This window comes from Drosophila ficusphila, unplaced genomic scaffold (genome assembly GCF_018152265.1).
Source record: "Drosophila ficusphila isolate 14025-0441.05 unplaced genomic scaffold, ASM1815226v1 contig_791, whole genome shotgun sequence".
NCBI classification, from domain to species: domain Eukaryota; kingdom Metazoa; phylum Arthropoda; class Insecta; order Diptera; family Drosophilidae; genus Drosophila; species Drosophila ficusphila.
Genome location: NW_025064737.1, coordinates 9,223,215 through 9,240,485, shown reverse-complemented (window position 1 = coordinate 9,240,485; position 17,271 = coordinate 9,223,215). Strand labels below are relative to the sequence as shown.

At 42.2% G+C, this 17,271-nt stretch overlaps 5 protein-coding genes across 6 annotated transcripts; 3 read left to right on the top strand and 2 right to left on the bottom strand.

The window, feature by feature from the left end:
• The first annotated feature begins 154 nt into the window (after positions 1-154).
• LOC108097611 (splicing factor 3A subunit 1) lies at positions 155-3,129 on the top strand. The gene is made up of 7 exons (XM_017200023.1): positions 155-359; positions 476-640; positions 701-872; positions 930-2,395; positions 2,453-2,628; positions 2,697-2,867; positions 2,919-3,129. The coding sequence occupies exons 1-7, from the start codon at positions 251-253 to the stop codon at positions 3,018-3,020; spliced, it is 2,361 nt and encodes a 786-aa protein (XP_017055512.1). The 5' UTR covers positions 155-250; the 3' UTR covers positions 3,021-3,129.
• LOC108097620 (xylulose kinase) lies at positions 3,054-6,133 on the bottom strand. The gene is made up of 6 exons (XM_017200036.1): positions 5,923-6,133; positions 5,382-5,503; positions 4,340-5,167; positions 4,059-4,280; positions 3,540-3,729; positions 3,054-3,480 (listed from the first exon to the last, which is right to left on the bottom strand). Exons 1-6 carry the CDS (start codon positions 5,977-5,979, stop codon positions 3,247-3,249), a joined length of 1,653 nt encoding a protein of 550 aa, XP_017055525.1. The 5' UTR covers positions 5,980-6,133; the 3' UTR covers positions 3,054-3,246.
• Positions 6,134-6,566: 433 nt separating this feature from the next.
• LOC108097875 (ER membrane protein complex subunit 2) lies at positions 6,567-8,131 on the top strand. The gene is made up of 4 exons (XM_017200414.2): positions 6,567-6,711; positions 6,842-7,250; positions 7,346-7,502; positions 7,560-8,131. The coding sequence occupies exons 1-4, from the start codon at positions 6,678-6,680 to the stop codon at positions 7,839-7,841; spliced, it is 882 nt and encodes a 293-aa protein (XP_017055903.1). The 5' UTR covers positions 6,567-6,677; the 3' UTR covers positions 7,842-8,131.
• Positions 8,132-8,183: 52 nt separating this feature from the next.
• Positions 8,184-9,728, bottom strand: LOC108097885. The gene is made up of 3 exons (XM_017200426.1): positions 9,574-9,728; positions 9,083-9,514; positions 8,184-9,024 (listed from the first exon to the last, which is right to left on the bottom strand). The coding sequence occupies exons 1-3, from the start codon at positions 9,615-9,617 to the stop codon at positions 8,649-8,651; spliced, it is 852 nt and encodes a 283-aa protein (XP_017055915.1). The 5' UTR covers positions 9,618-9,728; the 3' UTR covers positions 8,184-8,648.
• Positions 9,729-11,413: 1,685 nt separating this feature from the next.
• Positions 11,414-16,811, top strand: LOC108097964. Of its 2 annotated transcripts, none has more exons than XM_017200582.2 (3): positions 11,414-11,649; positions 15,635-15,682; positions 16,211-16,811. In XM_017200582.2, exons 2-3 carry the CDS (start codon positions 15,670-15,672, stop codon positions 16,480-16,482), a joined length of 285 nt encoding a protein of 94 aa, XP_017056071.1. In that variant the 5' UTR covers positions 11,414-11,649; positions 15,635-15,669; the 3' UTR covers positions 16,483-16,811. The 2 variants fall into 2 exon arrangements, with proteins under 2 accessions (XP_017056071.1, XP_017056078.1); XM_017200589.2 differs by lacking the exon at positions 11,414-11,649 and adding an exon at positions 12,549-13,123.
• The last annotated feature ends 460 nt before the right edge of the window (positions 16,812-17,271 follow it).

Below are 17,271 nucleotides of genomic sequence, written 5' to 3'. Positions count from 1 at the left end.
GTATTTGTTTAATAATTTGTTATCTATTTATTAATAAATATATAAAATCTGATGCCAGTTAACTTGTTAAATAGTTAGTTAATAGTAATATTTTAAAGTCGTAACATATTTTTGGATTTTATTTCTGGAAGCTGTTATATTTCGCTGGCCCAACTCTGGTCACACTTTTAACCATATTTTCATCTAAACAAGCGTTTTTCGTAAAAAGTAATCTTAATTTTATCAATAAGAGAGGGACATTTAATCAACCATGCCAGCTTTAGATGCGGAAGCCACTGACGAGCAGTTCGGGAATGACCAGCCCAAGTCGATGTCGGGTCCCATTGTCGGGATTATCTATCCGCCGCCGGAAGTCAGAAGCATCCTTTACAAAATGAAACAAAACAATTTAATCACAAATTTTCCGCTAGCAAATATTAGTCTTATACTCTATAGTGTTTTCCACATACTCAGTTAGCAATGCTTTAACTAATAGATATCGTTGACAAGACCGCCAGTTTTGTAGCTCGCAATGGACCGGAGTTCGAGGCCCGAATTCGGCAAAATGAGCTGGGCAATCCGAAGTTCAATTTTTTGAATGGCGGAGACCCCTACCACGCCTATTACAGACACAAAGTCAATGAGTTCCGTGAGGGCAACGGTAAGTTAGGATTGAATTTGATTAAAATGGTTTATTTTACGTAATTTTTGTCTTCCTCAGATGCCGGCATCACTGCCCTCACGGGTATGAAGCAGCTGGCGGTGACTAGTGCCGCCCAACAACGCCAGCAGGAACTCCTCAAGCAGGTAGTCGAACAGCAATTTGTGCCCAAGGAACCCCCGCCAGAGTTCGAGTTCATTGCAGATCCACCTTCCATTTCGGCTTTGGACTTGTTAGTTTACTGTCCCAAAATCTTAATTATTATACTAAAACCTCTTTTCCAATTCAGGGACATTGTGAAGCTTACAGCTCAGTTTGTGGCCCGTAATGGCCGTCAGTTTCTTACCAACCTGATGAGTCGGGAGCAGCGCAACTTCCAGTTTGACTTCTTGCGACCCCAGCACTCACTCTTCCAGTATTTCACCAAACTGCTGGAGCAGTACACCAAGGTTCTGATACCACCCAAGGATCTACTGGGTAAGTTGCGCGCCGAGAGTGCTCCGGGCAGGAGCAGCATGAACCAGGTGCTGGACCACGTGAAGTATCGAGCCAACTGGCAGCGTCATCAGGAGGCACAACGTCGTCGCGAGGAGGAGAAGATCGAGCGAGAGCGTGTGGCCTATGCCCAGATCGATTGGCATGACTTTGTGGTGGTCGAAACGGTGGACTATCAGCCATTCGAATCGGGCAACTTCCCGCCGCCCACAAACCCCGACGAGGTGGGCGCCCGTGTGCTAATGGAGGAGCGTTTGATGGACGAGGAAGGTGACACTGAGATGCAGATTGAATCGGATGACGAGGGCGACTCACAGGTGACCAGTCACCACGACAGCGGACTGAAGCTTTCGCAGATGGAGAACCGTGTCGGCATTCAGATGAAGAACGTTTCGTCGTATGGACAGCCGACCGGCGCTAAGAGGGATAATACCCAGGTGCAGGATATGGACGAGGCTTCCAGCGACGAGGACACTCCCACAACCAAATTGCAGCCTGCTGTGGCGCCGATGCTGCCACCCACCCACGACAAGGTGGTGGTCAAGAAGTACGATCCCAAGGCTACGCAACCGAAGCCGGCGCCAATGCCAACAGACGAGTATCTTATCTCCCCTATTACGGGTGAAAAGATTCCGGCCTCCAAGGTTTCGGAGCACATGCGCATCGGTCTTTTGGATCCACGCTGGGTGGAGCAGCGCGACAAGCACACCGTGGAGAAAATCAACCAGGACAATGTCTTCGCCGCAGGCACAGCAATCGAAGCGAGTCTCAAGCAGCTGGCCGAGCGACGTACGGATATTTTCGGTGTGGGTGATGAGGAGACGGTTATCGGCAAGAAGCTGGGCGAAGAGGAGACCAAGAAGGACGATCGCGTCACCTGGGATGGCCACACATCCAGTGTGGAGGCCGCTACGCGAGCAGCTCGAGCAAATATCACGTTGGAGGAACAAATCCATCAGATCCACAAGGTCAAGGGATTGCTGCCGGACGAGGAGAAGGAAAAGATCGGACCCAAACCGGTGGGCAGCAAGGCCACGCTGTCCGCTCCGCCGCAGCCATCGACCAAGTCGCAGCACAGTCACTCCAGTCAGAGCCAGCACCACCAAGGCGGCGGTGGAGGAGGTCATCATGGACACCACAATATGCACCACCACCATCCGCCGCATCAGCCGGCGCCGCCGCACCAGCAGCACCACCATCATCCGCCCCAGCAACCTCAGCCGGTGATGCAGCTGATGCAACTTCGTCCTCAAATGATGCGTGAGATAATCGGATCTATTCATTCCGCTTTGTTTTTACGATAGTTTTATTTCACAGAACCACCATTCGGAGCTGGTGGTGGAGGCTACATGAACATGCAGCCCGGTGGAGCTCCTCCGATTGCTCCTGCTCCGCCGGTTGATTTAATGCCTTTGGAAGATGAGCCGCCTTCCAAGAAAATGCGTTCCGAGGATAACCTTATTCCGGAGGCCGAGTTCATTGCCTCTCATAAGGTAAATTTATTTGTACCCTCTGTTACAAACAAAGGAGAGAAAATAGTAACCGTTTTGTGAACTTTCAGAGCCCTGTAACCATTCAGGTTCTGGTGCCCAACTCCGACAAATCCGAGTGGAAGCTTAATGGCCAGATGATAGCCGTGACCATGGCACTTTCTGAACCGATAACCAATCTCAAGACGAAGCTACAGGACGAAACTGGTATGCCACCGGCCAAGCAGAAGATCTTCTATGAGGTAAAAAAATTATATTCTTAAAGAATCATAATTAAACCACTTTCTTTTCAGGGAATGTTCTTCAAAGACAGCAATACTATGGCCTTCTACAATCTTGTAAACGGAACCACAGTGCATTTACAGGTCAAGGAGCGTGGTGGTCGCAAGAAGTAAAAGGATCAAAGAGTAAAGTCACAACAGACACAATTAGGAATGCTCCATATGTAGAAATTTATTTGTATATGGTTTCGCATAAATTTGTAATAAATTGTCAATCACAGAATTTGTTAATTGCACTTTAGTTCTGTTAATTTTAGGCGACGTACAAACAGGATTTGGAAGGTGAGTAGGGGAAATCACGGAGTATAAAACGGAATGTTGCGTTGGGTAATCAGTAAGTCTATTGTTCACTGGTCAGGACGCGCGCCATTTCGCGATATCGAATCCTCATTGGGGCGTAGATTTCTTCGCTGTCCTTGTGTGGCTCGCAGACAAGGTGCAGCTTGTTGGGCGTAAGACTAAGGATGTAATCTCGGTAACTGAGTGGGGTCGATTTTTTATCCAGCTCCTGAGTATAGAGTGCATAGGCGGCTCTGTATGCCGCTCCTATAAGGGCACCCTCATGACCTTCGTCCTGCAAACAAAATTTAAGGTTTTATTGCATGACCCTTATAAAGGGACAGGTGAACCCACCTGGATATGGACTGGGGAGTTGAACACATCGGCGATTGTCTGCAGGATCGACTTGTTAACAGATGCTCCTCCTGTGACAAGGATTTTAGTCTCTGGCCCAAATCGATAGCCCAGGTCTTCCGCCACTGCTCGGTGATGCAGCATCTGACCTTCAACTAAGGCACGAATTTCAATTTGGGGCGAACTGAATCTGTAAGAATTGGAAAAGTGATAAATAAGATGTGAAAACGCCCTTTTTAGCGTAACGCCAAACGCAAAAACCTACCAAACTTTTGGTAAAACAAATAAAAAAAGTAAAGGTAAAAAATAGGTCTATAAAAATAATCATTTAAAAGGGTTTTCTCTGGCTTCACTTGTAAAGTAATTATTTAAAAAGGTTTTTTTGATCCCGCTTGTTAATAACACGTCAACACTAATAACTCATTGTTAACAGCTGTGGAGTTATTGGTTTTAGTACATTTCTTGATGTATGGCTTGTAAAACAATCTACTTAAATAAAAAAACAGCAGTCCGGCTTACTTGACAACTCCCTTAGCTGCCTCCGGGGAATCAGGTTTGATTTCCTTGCTCCAACGGAGAATGCCCTGAGCCTTGGGGATAATCTCCAGGTCGTTAAAGTGGACGGCCATGTTTCCGAAGTTTCCGCGAGGTGTGGAGTCGAGATACTCGTTGAACTTATCCCAGTTGCCGCCGGCCATCGTCTTGTTCATTGCCTCGCGCACCAAGGAAGCATTTTTAAAACTAAATGGGGATATGTAAATATGCTTTCTTTCTGAACTGATCTCTGGAAAAATTCGTACCATAAAAGTCCCATGTACTCGTCTGTATCGGTTGGATGACACAGGATATGACCCTCCTCCCAGTTAAGTGGATTCTTCAAGCTCATCATAAGAGTGTCGCTGGTACCAAGGGAGATGTTCATCCAGTTACAGCACACCAGCATTCCTGCCAGCGCCGATGGATTGTCTCCAGTGCTGGCAATCACTTTGCAGTCGGGCGAGAAGCTAAAGCGGTTTACAAAGTATTTCGAGACGTTGCCTAAGACCGTATTTGGACTGACTGGAACTCCCAGGCGCTCGTCCAGATCGGGTGCACAGACATTCAGGCACTCCTTGCACCAAGTCTTCTTGCGAATGTCGAGCAGATTCATACCGGAGCCATCGCTGAAGTCGATGGGCGCCACCGAGCCCAGGAATAGCGAAGATATGAAGCTGCTTACCAATGAGATTCGTTGGGTCTCGTCGTAGGCGTGACAGCGCAACTGATAGATCTTCCTGATCTGGGGTCCCGTAAAGCGTTCGTAGCACTTGGAGCCAGTCAACTCGAGCATTCTTTGCTGGCCTCCCAAAGCCATCTCCATTTCAAGGCACTGCTTTGTGGTTGTGGCGTCCATCCAAATGGGCGTACGGTTCACCGCGAAGGAGGAGTCATCGATTTGTGCGTGAAGGAACTTGTCGGAGTCGAGGTTCTTCAGCGTTTTGATGCCGTGCTTCGACCAGTAAAGCGACCCGTGCTGCTGTCCGGAGCCACCGATGGCCGCCACTGTACTAAGATCAGCCTGCTGCATTACCAAACGATCCAGGACAATGTCCATCGCCTTCACCCACATCACGGGCTGGACAAAGTATCTGGTGGATAAACATTTCGATTTATATTGTGTTTGTGTAAATTACAATTATAGATTTTGTCAATAAATATACTCAGATTCGCCTTTTATTTGATTTATGCAAAATTAAAGTCTAGTTTTTTAGTATCTAATTAATTTAGAACTTTTAAAACTAAAATAAGGTTGAACACTTATTTAGGTATTGTATTGACCTCATTTTTAAGTCCCAGACTCACTCATTTTTCAAGGATCCGGCATTGGCACCGCCCGTGGTCCGAAACTCTGGCAAGTCTGTGTCGAATTTCACTTCCGCCGCGGCTATGACTTCCAAAGTGGAACTGAGCAGGATAGCTTTAAGCTGAAAGAAGTTAAATGGGGCACCAATTAGAGATACGGGGAGACACACCTCGAAAGTAACGATCAAACAGAGGGCAACTAGGAGTCACCGCTGGCGTCATTCAGGAATTGCGAAAGTTATTGCGGCATTATTAAGATAATGGCGGTGGGCCAATACATCCGAACATGAATTTTAATAATCAAACCATAATAGTTAAATTGTTTGTGTCTGGGACTTTGGCAGATAAGCGAGAATCGAGCCCCGGGTCACTGTTACTGATAAGAATAGTTTCGGTTGGGGGCAAAAACAGGTTCCCGAGTTCCGTTCGACCTTTTGGCGTAACACCATTCCCACATACGGTGGGAATTGGAGTCAGCTTAAAGACGCCTCCGCATCTCGGATACAAAGATATGTACTACGTAGGCAGTTCCAGTTCTCACCTTTTGAGTGCTCAAATCGAAGCCGAGGAAGGTTCGTTTCAACTTCTGCGGACCCATTTTAGCACTGCTTACGGATTTGTTGGATGCCCTAAATCGACTGACGCTCCCTCATGTGGCGGGTGGTCCCGATTCCACTGGTTAAATAGCCGGAACACAGAGGGATTTTGCTTTCGTTTTGTTGACGTTATCGAAATGTTTGAGTGCTAGTGTGGATGTCTTTCGATGGCAAAAAATCCGCCAAGCCAGGTGTGCTTGGCGCGCTGTTTAAATTATCATCTGCTTGCGGGAAAACAGAAAGCTACAAAACAAAACTTTTCAACCGTTTGACTTGATTCAGAAAATTTTTTAGGTCTGCTTTAAAAGATATAAGCTGTTAAATTCTTTAATGTTAGCGAAAGCTGAGTGCGATTTTCACTGTCAAGTCCCAATGCATTTTTTAGTTAAAGCATACTAAGATAGAAAACAAATAAAAACGTAGTTCAACAAATTACTTATGTTTTTTGTAGGCAGCAAAAGTATCTTGATCAACCTCAATTAAAAAACTAGAACGAGTGCGTACGTTTGAAAATGACAGCTCTTCATACGAGGCAAGTTGGCAGCACAGCAGAGCTGTTTCTTGGTATGTTTTAACGGTCTGTTTGATGGTCACACTCTTTTAGCTATTATCATTGGGCAGGAAGGAAATCGGTAGTTATAGATCATAATTGAAAAAATTAAGTTAAATTGAGGTGATATTAGAGTCCGCCTGAGTGAGCATGTCGCTAAACTACGAGGAGATGAGCTGGTCGGGTGAGTTTTCCCGTTTTTCCGGCTGCCATTCGGTGCACACGTCAGTGGTCGCATGAGTCCGGTTTTTCGCAAACTGAAAATGGGGGCATGAATGAAAAAATGCCGGGTCATAATCGACGGCTCCTTGCAGATGTGCGGGATCAGTTCAGGAAGTGGCGCGAGGAGACTGGCCGCCACAGCGAGGAGGTGGTGCAGCTGTGGGTTGCCGTCTTGGAGGACAAAGTGCACAAGACCGGCAACGAGCGCCATCTTATCCTGGAGCAGGTGATCATCGCAGCGTTGGACACCGCCCGCTTCGACATCGCCACCCAGTGCACCAAGCAGCTGGCTGTCGAGTTCCCGGGCAGCCTGCGTGTGATGAAGTTTAAGGCGATGCGCTATGAGGCACTGGAGCAGTACGACGAAGCCGACGAAGTCCTAGACGCCATTATTGCTAAGGACGAGACCAATGCCGCGCCCAGGAAGCGCAAGATTGCCATCCTAAAGGCCCGCGGACGTCGCGTGGAGGCCATCAAGGAGCTGAATGAATATCTAAAGAAGTAAGGAACCGTGACTAGCAACAGTCAATCTTTTCCTTCATTACACTCTTTTAAAACTTGTAACTTTATTTGATGTTTATTCCCAATATTCGCAGGTTTATGTCTGACCAGGAGGCCTGGCACGAGCTGTGCAACATGTATCTGGCTGAGGGCGAGTTCGGCAAGGCGGCTTTTTGCATGGAGGAGGTTTTGCTACACAATCCTCATAGCCATCTAATACACCAGCGTCTGGCAGAAATACGTTACACATTGGTAAAACAACTGCATGTCCCTTAAAGTAGTCCTTCTTACAAAGTGCTTTTCTTTTAGGGAGGACCTGAAAACGTGGAGTCTGCTCGCACTTACTACTCGCAGGCGTTGAAGCTGAACCCTCAAAACTTGCGGGCTCTTTATGGCCTCTACTTGTGCTGCAACTATTTGGCCAACTCGCGAGCAGTGAGCTCCAAGCGCAAGGAGCTGCAAAAGCTGGGTCAGTGGGCCCTCGAACAAGTGTCTGAGAACACCACCAAGAAATCGCCAATCAAAAACAACGACAAACTGATTCTGTCATTGGAGGCTGCCTTAGGAAACCTGGAAATCAAATCGAATTGACCAATTTAAGCACTAATGGATATCACATCATTTGTGCAATAGATGCCAGAAAGTAATGATTCCAAATATTCTCAGAAATGGGTTAACATTTTCTGTTTCTTAAGCAAGTTACATAGATAAACATTTAAAGTAGCGGGAGTAAAAAGAATTTTATTGTCAGTGCATCCGAGCTAGTATTTTTTTATGTTAAATGATCGGTGACGGCTTTGAGCTCGGATAATTCATAACCTTAATCATTGGGGTATGTAAAGATCATCCTGTAATAAATTTAGTGAAATCAATTATCCCCATTTGTTGACTTTCTTTTTAAATAATAGGTACATATCTATAAATGCAATGCCCTCCAGTATTTTAAGTTCTTTATTTTGTCTTGACTGACCTTAATTTCGAAAACAAAAGCTCTTACTAATTTCCATGAACTAACATTTGTAAAATTAATCGGACACCGAACGACATTCATAAAGCTGTTAAAATTAAGAACATTTATTCTGAAGATGAGGCTCATTATATACGTACTGTTTACTTGACTATAGAGTCCATTGACTCGCATTATTGTAGAAATTGCCTTAATGCACTAGATTAATTCTCACTAGGCTCGTGCGTGTCCATCGCCATACGATTGCATATTTATATACGTACATGGCAATTATCATATGCATATTTACTTGCATCGCGCTGTAGGTGCAATCGACGACTGCAGGGCATTCGAGGGCAGCGCTGATAATCCAGCGGACGGTTAAAAATAGTCCAACAATGGGACAGAATGCAATCAGTGGAATGCCCCGCCCTTCCTATCGGTGGACCACTTCAATTTGTCGAGGAGCCGTTGCCGTAGGTTCGCCCGCTGTGCGACTTCCTCGAATGTTTCGGCCTGAAGAAGTCCTTAAAGGTGAGTGCAGGTTGGTGGAGTGGCTTCTCCGAGTTGCTGGTGGAGTCCTGGCCATGTCCTTGCGAGGAGGAGAGTGCCGTGTGACCTCCATTCCCGCTGGTCGGGCAGACTGGCAGTCCATCGAGGTATTTCAGCTGCGGCAGCACCTGCAGGATATATTCGCGGGGTCCTTGGATCCCGAAAACTGTGCGGATGCCAGGATTACCCATGCAGGAGAGCTGCTCCAATGCAGGACAATGCCTCTCTATGCGATGAATCCAGTCTGTTATGTTAGTGATATTGCAGTTGTTGATCCTGCAAAGCAAAGGTATTATTACCTTAAAGTTCTTATAAAAGGGTTCTTAAAACTCACCACAAGATCCTTAAACTTGGCAAGTAAGGGAAAGTATTTATGTCCAGGTTAACATTACGATCCAGTATCAGGGTGTCCAGGTCCTCGAAAAACGAGAGAAACCTGAGATTTCGGAAATCATTGTGACTTAAATCGAAAAACTTGGTCTGTGATGCAAATTTGTCCGCCAGTCGCCTTGGAATGGACTTCAGGTTCTCGTAAGCCAGCGATATGCGACCGTTGTCCTCCAGAATGCTCTCCGTGAAGGACACATCCTCGCTGGGACAGCTGCTGGTGGAAATGTTGCCGCTGAAGGAGTACGGGTTCGGCGAGATCATCTTGCCCTCGCTGGGTCCGGTTAGGAAAACGTCGTTGTATTCGAAGTTCAAGCTCTCCAGCGACTGGATGTTCGCACAGTTCCTGAGCACCTCCGTCAGGCCGGGATTCGATGGACTAAATGTGGGATGAGGATATCTTATTTGATATAATTTTGGTTGCTGGTTTCCCTTTACCTGTCTTCGGAGTTGGAGCGTTCAGAGGTCGATGTTCCAGACATAACTGCGCGCAATCCTCATAACAAGTAAGTGATTCCTAGTATAAATTCCAATTGGGATTGGGAGGCCGTCAGATTGAGTTTATTTTGGTCCAACGTCAGTGACAGACTGAGGGAAAAATGACACTTGGTTCTCGCTCCGCGAAGATTATCTGAGTCTTCCGCTCCCAAGCAAATAAGACCGAATATGTGTGTATTGAAACAATTGTCATACACTGTGCAAATTTTTGTTTTTAATTTTGTAAATCTCTATGTTATTAAAAACATGTCCCTCTAAATAAAACATAATTTAAAACATGAAACAAATTTTATTTTAAGCTTGAAACTTAATAGTGATCTGTTTGATATCAAGAGAAAGTTTTTTTGTTATTTGATAATTATTATTTATTGGCATTTATTTGTTTGAATTCTGAAATGGTACATTTTAATTTATATATGAAATCAATAATACTATCTTACTTAATTTGTGATTTTTTTAAGTGTACAATTACTCACTTAGATTACAAAGTAGAAGTGCACATACAAGTAATTACAGATCGAGAACAACAAAACAAAGTGCGAGGAGTAAAACTCTATTGTTTTCTCTTTGTTGATGCTGATACTCTGCCCTGGAATTATCTATGAGGGCGGTATGTTAATTCTAGGGAATGTTTGGAGTTTTATTTGGTTTTCCACTCAACAGGCTTCTTTTAAAAATTTAAGTACCTTCTGAGAGAGGAATATACAATGTTGCTTCTTATCTCAGGCTCTTCTTCAACCTTTACCAAGAATTTTCAGTGGCTTTTATCAAAGTCAGGAAATCTCTTACTCTTTTTTTAATCTACGTGTTCTAAAATAATTGGTTTAGTATTTGCGATTAAAACGCGGTATTGTTGTTTTCATTTTCACTTTTGTTTACTTAATGGTGCATTTAATAATATAATATATCTCATATTATAAGGGGTAAAAAGCGTAATCACACGATGTTATTATTGTTTACTATTTGTAGTTGGTTTTTGTACTTTTGTTTATACTATATGTGCTAGAATCGTTGACCGATTGTCAAGTTGGTTCCAGGCGGAAACATAAAGAAAACGTGAAAATATGTTGATTGTGTGACATTAATCTAGCTTTACAGAACGGCACTCATTGCATTTATTTTTAGTTTGCTTACAGAAGATTGAGTCAATTTTTTGTTTATGATTACTACGGTAATTATATCTAAGATAGGATACTGTAATACTGTATTAAATCAAATTCAGTTTGATTCGATTAAAAATAACACCACATTTAAAATCATAATATTCGTGAAGAATATTTTCGGTTTTTGCATTCAAAATATATGCACCTTTACTGTTATACATCTTTAAATAAATTTGTAAATTTTTTTTATTTTGATTAAAAATAAAATTGCTTAAACGCATAGAATTTGGTATTTCATAATTGAGCTAAATTTAACATCTAAAATGCGTTAAATTGATATGTTGGCTTTAACTACTGAGGCTCCACTGTGGTTACACCTAAACAGAGATCGTAACTGCCCAAGTTGACGTCTTCTGGCTTTGCTGTAAGCTTTGAACTGTCGACACAGTCACTCATTCATTAAGTTAATTTACTCATAGCCACTCGTAGGCGACTCGAACAAGTGGCCAGAGCTGGGGAACTACTATATCATATGATGTAGTGGCACGACCGCCGAAATGCGGCGGAGCGGCGAGCCCCTTTCGCTCTCAGAGATTCCGTCGCCCCATCGCCGTCGGCGGCGTACCGCTCGCTGGCAGAGCTGCCTGGCGTAGCTGGCTAGTGCTGGTACCGCTGGGGCTGGAACGGAGCGTGGCGAGCACCGCTCGTCAGTCAGCTCCACGCTCTAGACCCCAATAGTTCGGCGCAAAAGCTCAGCAAGATCGATCGAATCGAACTGAATCGAATTGAATCGGCTTTTCGAGAGTGTTGTGCAAAGTGTGTTTTTGCGGCAGTGCACGGCTCTTGACTGTTGACTAATTTTCAATCGGCGCTTGGCCTCGAGTCGCAAATCGAGTCACTTCAAATCGCAGCGGTAATAATAACAAAAATACAAAAAAAAAAAACGACTAGGTTTCCATAAAAATGCAATTTAACATGCGAGCATAGCAAAAGGGAAAATTAAGTTTGTTATTGATTGCTCGGGTTGCCAGTGGCACCACCGCCCAAACAACCATAAAATCGATTCTAGCGCAAGGGAAAAACTCGAAAAAATTCGTCACCCATTCGTGATTATTCAAATTATCAAATGCAGTATAAATGTGACACAAAAATATTGATATTTCAACTTTTATTCCAAAATCAATTTGTCAATTTTAATAAGTGTTATTTGTTTAATACATTAAGATTGTCAATTGTATTGGTAAACTTAATTTAAATACCTGTTTGTAAATAATGTGTCACTTAAATTATACATTTTTTTTTGCAAAACTGGTCACCAATTCGTAATTGTTTCTTTTTTTAAATGTGTCATATTTCAATTTTGTTTATCTATTTGTATATGATAACTTTATAAAAATAAGGGAATATTTTATTTTATATTGCTTGTTTAATATTTAAACATAAAGACATTTATAGGTTTTTTTTGGGGATTTCCCAATATAATAGGAACTTGTTTTTTAGTAGCCTAATTTCTTTCCAATATTAGTTCGCTGAATGAAACATCTATTTGTTCCCTGTGTGGGAGCCCCCACATATTTATTGATTAACTGACAACATACGATGTACATCGGTACGCTCAAACAAACATACAAAAATACATATGTACATCAACCCACCGAAAGAGGTCTTTCGCTGTTATCGCAGGCGCGTGTTTACCTCCAGTGAAGTCAAATGCCGATTTGTGTCGGATGGCGATTCGCACTTGTGGAAACTACTTTACTATTTAGACGGCATTACTATAAAACAGTGGAGTGTGGCTTGCGCAACTGGTGCTTGTGGATTTGCATAACAAATGGCATTGGCCAAATCAGGTTTTGGCTCAAAAGAAGCTCAAATGCCAAGAGCGTTGAATGAAACTTAAATGATACTCTTTTAGTTTTATCACTGAGTAGTAGTCTTTAGCGGTGACCCACTGTGGTCGTACTCAAGTGGAAATGGGCATCTGCGAAACGAGTGAGTTCATTGATTAAAAGTGCTCAGCTGACGTTGCCGTTTCTTTGTGAATCTTATCAGAGCAGCAACAAAAATAGGAAAACCAATTAAAAAACACCAATACATCAGATCGCATGAGACTTTATGTCAGGCAAAAAAGAGAAAAATGATCAAACCCCAAGGCGTTCGTATGTAAGCGGTGTATTATTGCAGATACTTGCGTAGTAGTCACAAAGAATCGCATTTTATATGACCAAAGTCCATTAAAAGCCTTGTCTGACTCGCGAATCGCCATAGACCGCAATCACTTTTCGTGGCGATCGTGCGGAGAGTCGTCAAAGTTTATCGTTCGGTGGCGAAATGTGCTAAAATCATTCCGATCGGTGTAGGAACAAAACCAGTATAGTGCTTTCAAAGTGAGTCCGTAAATATTAGACACTTTCATAGAGAACGGAATATTAGACACTTTCAACGTAAGCAAATACTTCGATCGAGGTTTTTATTTTTACTGTCGCCATGTGCCATGCTGAATGGCAAAATTTTCACGCAAATGAAATAGATCGTCTGGAACTAAATGTTTTGAAAGCAGGAAAATCTGTTTTGTAAGCTGTCGTAATGCCGGAATTCAAGGGCGGACCACAATGCGTGAATGCTAATTTGGAGCTGCGACCTTTCTCGATGTCAGTTCGAAAAACGAGAGCCAAGTAGTAAAATATGCAAAAACCGCATTCATAAACGAAGGCAGCATTCAGATTCTTCTATATACCCCTTGACAACAGGGCGTATTGGTTTATTTATCTTCTTCTGTTAGTGCAATTAAATTCTGATACTTTTGTGTTTGCATTTATGATTTATTGTGCCCGTCCAACTGAATGAACAATCTAAAAATAATTGTTAAGTACCGGGTATCTGAAAAGCCAATACAAAATCTCAATTTGTTTGTTGCTTCTTTCAATCCGTTTATTATACCCTTGCAGAGCAAAGTGTATTATAATTTTGGCCAGAAGTTTGCAACGCAGTGAAGGAGACACCTCAGACCCCATAAAGTATATATATTCTTGATCAGCATCACGATCTGAGTCGAAATACGTCTGTACGTCTGTCCGTCTGTCCGTCTGTCTGTCTGTCCGTCTGTCCGTCTGTCCGTCTGTCCGTCTGTCCGTCTGTCCTCCTGTCCGTTTCTGCCTAAACTAGTCTCTCAGTTTTAAAGCTATATTGCTGAAACTTTCCCAAAAGATGTGTAGTTATTGCACGCAGTATATAAGTCGGAACGAGCCGGATCGGCCGACTATATCGGATAGCTCCCATACAAGAGGTCAAAAAAATAAAGGATAAAAAATTATTACGCCGTTGTTTTTGATCAGATCGACTTGAATTCTTCAAGATGGCGTTTTCTAACGGTTATTAAATTTCGGATTAAATTTTATCAAAATCGAATAACCCTATCATATAGCTGCCATAGGAAAGATCTAAAAATATATATAGAAATAATGGCAAAATAATCATAACGTTGTTGTTTTTTATTCCACGAGCATGATTTTTACAACATCGACTTTATGAACTACCCTTGAACCGAGAAAAAAATTTCATCAAAATCGGACGACTATATCATATAGCTGCCATATGAACAATAGTCGAAAATATGGAAAATTAATAGAAAAGTCGTCATAGCTTCGATGTTGTTAGCCTTTATGTATTTTGTTCGATATGTTTAATGACTGCAAGGGTATATAAGCTTCGGCTTGCCGAAGCTAGCTTCCTTTCTTGTTTTTGTTTTATTTCTGTTCTCGTTTTGCGTCATGCACAATGAGGGAGTTCTTTCTTCGCGATCGCATCTGTTTTTGTCCCAAAAAGACTTTCTACGATTTAGCTATTTAGCCAAGTAACTAGAGCCTAAAGATAAGGATGGTGGTAAATTTAATTAAAATCCAGAAATTATCGTCTTGTTTTTTGACATTGGAGGCTATCGCTTGGATAAAATTATGGGCAAGGTTATTGACGCATTTACGTAATTGTAAATTACAAATATACGGAAATGAATCATATGTCATATTGAATAATTAAAAATAAAATATAGCTTTTAATCATGGTGGTAAAAGTCTCAAATAACAGTTATTATATTTGTTGTCAAGTTAAGTTTCTTAGGAAAATTCAGTACAGGTTTTAAATAGAAAGCAATAAATTACTCCACACCTTTGTTGCTGTTTTCCAAATAGCCACCGATCCCATAAACCTAAAAATTAGATAAGCGATTCTTTGGTAATTTCCTGGTCACTCGCTCGTTTAGTGCTTATCAAAATTGCAATATTTACAATATTGATTACTTAAATACACCATGTGATAAACTTTTTGTGACCAGTACAAAGTGCCGAGCGTGATTGATTTTCGCATTCTGCCCTCGTGTGTGGCACCACTTATTCCCATGACAAAAAAGCGAAGAAAATAAAAACAAATAAAATCAATGCCAGCAACGTGCTAACAAGGGAAAAGTGTAAAGTCAGGTGGCGTCTTCCCCAGCGGAGACTTTTAGCCAACTGGAATTTCAGCCGACTAAAGTCTATGCCAACTCAACTCGGCGGGTTAATGGAATATCATAGACAAAGTACGAGTATTCATATGGGAAAATATATATGTAGCTTCGCTCCGGGTGGCGTCCAATTAAAGCCGAGCGATGGAAGGACAGGGTCAGACACTTAGCCGCCGTGTTCCATTTTAATTTCGCGATTGCCGGGAAGTGTGAGCACTAATTGATCGTGTGCCCGGAATGCTAATTAGATGGTCGTACTTCACCTAGAACGTGCTATTGATTACTCATGGGTGTCAGTGCAATTCCCGCGATCAAATAACAAACACTTCGTTTAATCGCTGTCTACGTACGCAATGCTTTTCATCTAATTTATTCAATGACACTTTTTCTGCCATTTCAGGTTTTTTGCGTTAAACTTACTCCCAAAAAGGCGCAATGACTGGATCAGGTAAATATTCAAATTCAAGCAATTAACTGGGCATCACATAGGATTATATACTTTGTCAGCCAGATCGCTCGCATGTGGAAACCATAATTTTTAAAATAGCTGCTTAACAGCTTTCGTTGCAAATGTCGCGATTACTTTGACTTTATGTTATTATTAACATTTTAAAGCATACTTATAGGAAAGCATTTATTTATGTATAATGTAGACACAATGTGTATAAACTGTGTCAAACTTTTTTGTACTCGATCTTAACATTAACGATTATTTATAAAAATATTAATTTTTTTAAAAGTATATAACATCTTTATGTATCATTTTAATGAGAGCATGAGGTTAAACCTCTGATCCGAAATGATTAAAAGAAATTAAGAACAATACAAGATATTTAACAACACTTTTCTCGATCTAAATGTGTTGAAAATGTATAAAAGTAAGATCAAGCGCTATATTCATTCACTAGCCTTCTTCATATACCAAGTTTAAAAATGTTTAATATTTCTATTAACTTTTTTTATACAAATCTTTTAGTCCACGATCCGAAGTGGTGTTTGGAACGCCGTGAGTCCTCAGGCCATTTGGTGTGGCGCAAGGACTCTCCGGAATCGAAGGTCCGATTCCGCTTCGACGTGGAGGTCCTGGAGTTCGAGAAGCATCCGCACGAGGAGCTGGAGGACAAGGAGGACCACTTCTCGATCACAAATCTCTCGGCAACGGTGGCCATGTGTGCCACCTGCATTGCCGTGGTGGCCGCCTCAGTTTTCCTGCCCTGGTATTTAATGGAAAAAGCGGGATCCCTCTGAGATTATCCTGGCTCAATGGCAAAGAAACAGGCTCCTTGTATATAAATACAGCCTTCATGGTATTAAGTAGACTCCTGTACATAATCAAGCGTAGATTTAACTATTTGTAAATAGTACGTAAATTGTAAGTAGACTCTAAACGCAAACTATTCGGTTTTTATAAAGAAAGAGTTTGAAAAACTCACGGTGCAATAAGGATGCGGTGTGACTGCTTATGCCAAAATATGGAATGAGGATTATATTGTAGGACGTGTAAATTCTCATAAGTTTAGTCCAACGAAAGATCACAACGATAGTTAATGGAATAAACGAAATACTTGCCCTTTAAAGTGTTCTCTTTTGTTAATGGAAATCATATGCAATAAATTATGCAATAAATTTGGAATACAAGATCTCCAGAATTCTGAACAGAAGTCGGGATAATAAATGTTTATCACGCACAATGCTGTGGCTACTTCTTTTGGAGATCCTGCTCGGAATTGAAAGCGACCAATTAGACCTTCGGATGAACACAATGAATTTCGCAACCCTTAAGTCTGCACCAATTTAAGGTAACAATCATCCCCCGCAGATGCTTCATCCCTTACTCAGCATCCTTTTTGCAGGACTCCCAGTGAGGGATGATGGCGCAATTCCCATTTCGGTGCCTTGATTAAAATTCTTCCCTCTTTATGGCCATGCTAAAAGCGCACGGAAATCCAATAAAATGAAATGCAATCAAATCATTGGGTAACGTTCGCGAAAAATGGCCGAATGACACGTTAGAAAGTAAAGTTAACGACCCTCCCT

Bases quoted from the DNA above. Each gene is read 5' to 3' on its own strand.
- LOC108097611 (XM_017200023.1), top strand. From the start codon at position 251: ATGCCAGCTTTAGATGCGGAAGCCACTGACGAGCAGTTCGGGAATGAC. The intron at 873-929 runs GTTAGTTTACTG...TTTCCAATTCAG, and splicing joins TCCATTTCGGCTTTGGACTT to GGACATTGTGAAGCTTACAG. The intron at 2,396-2,452 runs GTGAGATAATCG...TTTATTTCACAG, and splicing joins ACTTCGTCCTCAAATGATGC to AACCACCATTCGGAGCTGGT.
- LOC108097620 (XM_017200036.1), bottom strand. From the start codon at position 5,979: ATGGGTCCGCAGAAGTTGAAACGAACCTTCCTCGGCTTCGATTTGAGC. The intron at 5,504-5,922 runs GTGAGAACTGGA...AACTTCTTTCAG, and splicing joins TCGATTTGAGCACTCAAAAG to CTTAAAGCTATCCTGCTCAG. The intron at 4,281-4,339 runs GTACGAATTTTT...ATCCCCATTTAG, and splicing joins GAGTACATGGGACTTTTATG to TTTTAAAAATGCTTCCTTGG.
- LOC108097875 (XM_017200414.2), top strand. From the start codon at position 6,678: ATGTCGCTAAACTACGAGGAGATGAGCTGGTCGG. The intron at 6,712-6,841 runs GTGAGTTTTCCC...GGCTCCTTGCAG, and splicing joins CGAGGAGATGAGCTGGTCGG to ATGTGCGGGATCAGTTCAGG. The intron at 7,251-7,345 runs GTAAGGAACCGT...CAATATTCGCAG, and splicing joins CTGAATGAATATCTAAAGAA to GTTTATGTCTGACCAGGAGG.
- LOC108097885 (XM_017200426.1), bottom strand. From the start codon at position 9,617: ATGTCTGGAACATCGACCTCTGAACGCTCCAACTCCGAAGACAG. The intron at 9,515-9,573 runs GTAAAGGGAAAC...TCCCACATTTAG, and splicing joins CGCTCCAACTCCGAAGACAG to TCCATCGAATCCCGGCCTGA. The intron at 9,025-9,082 runs GTGAGTTTTAAG...TTTGCTTTGCAG, and splicing joins CCAAGTTTAAGGATCTTGTG to GATCAACAACTGCAATATCA.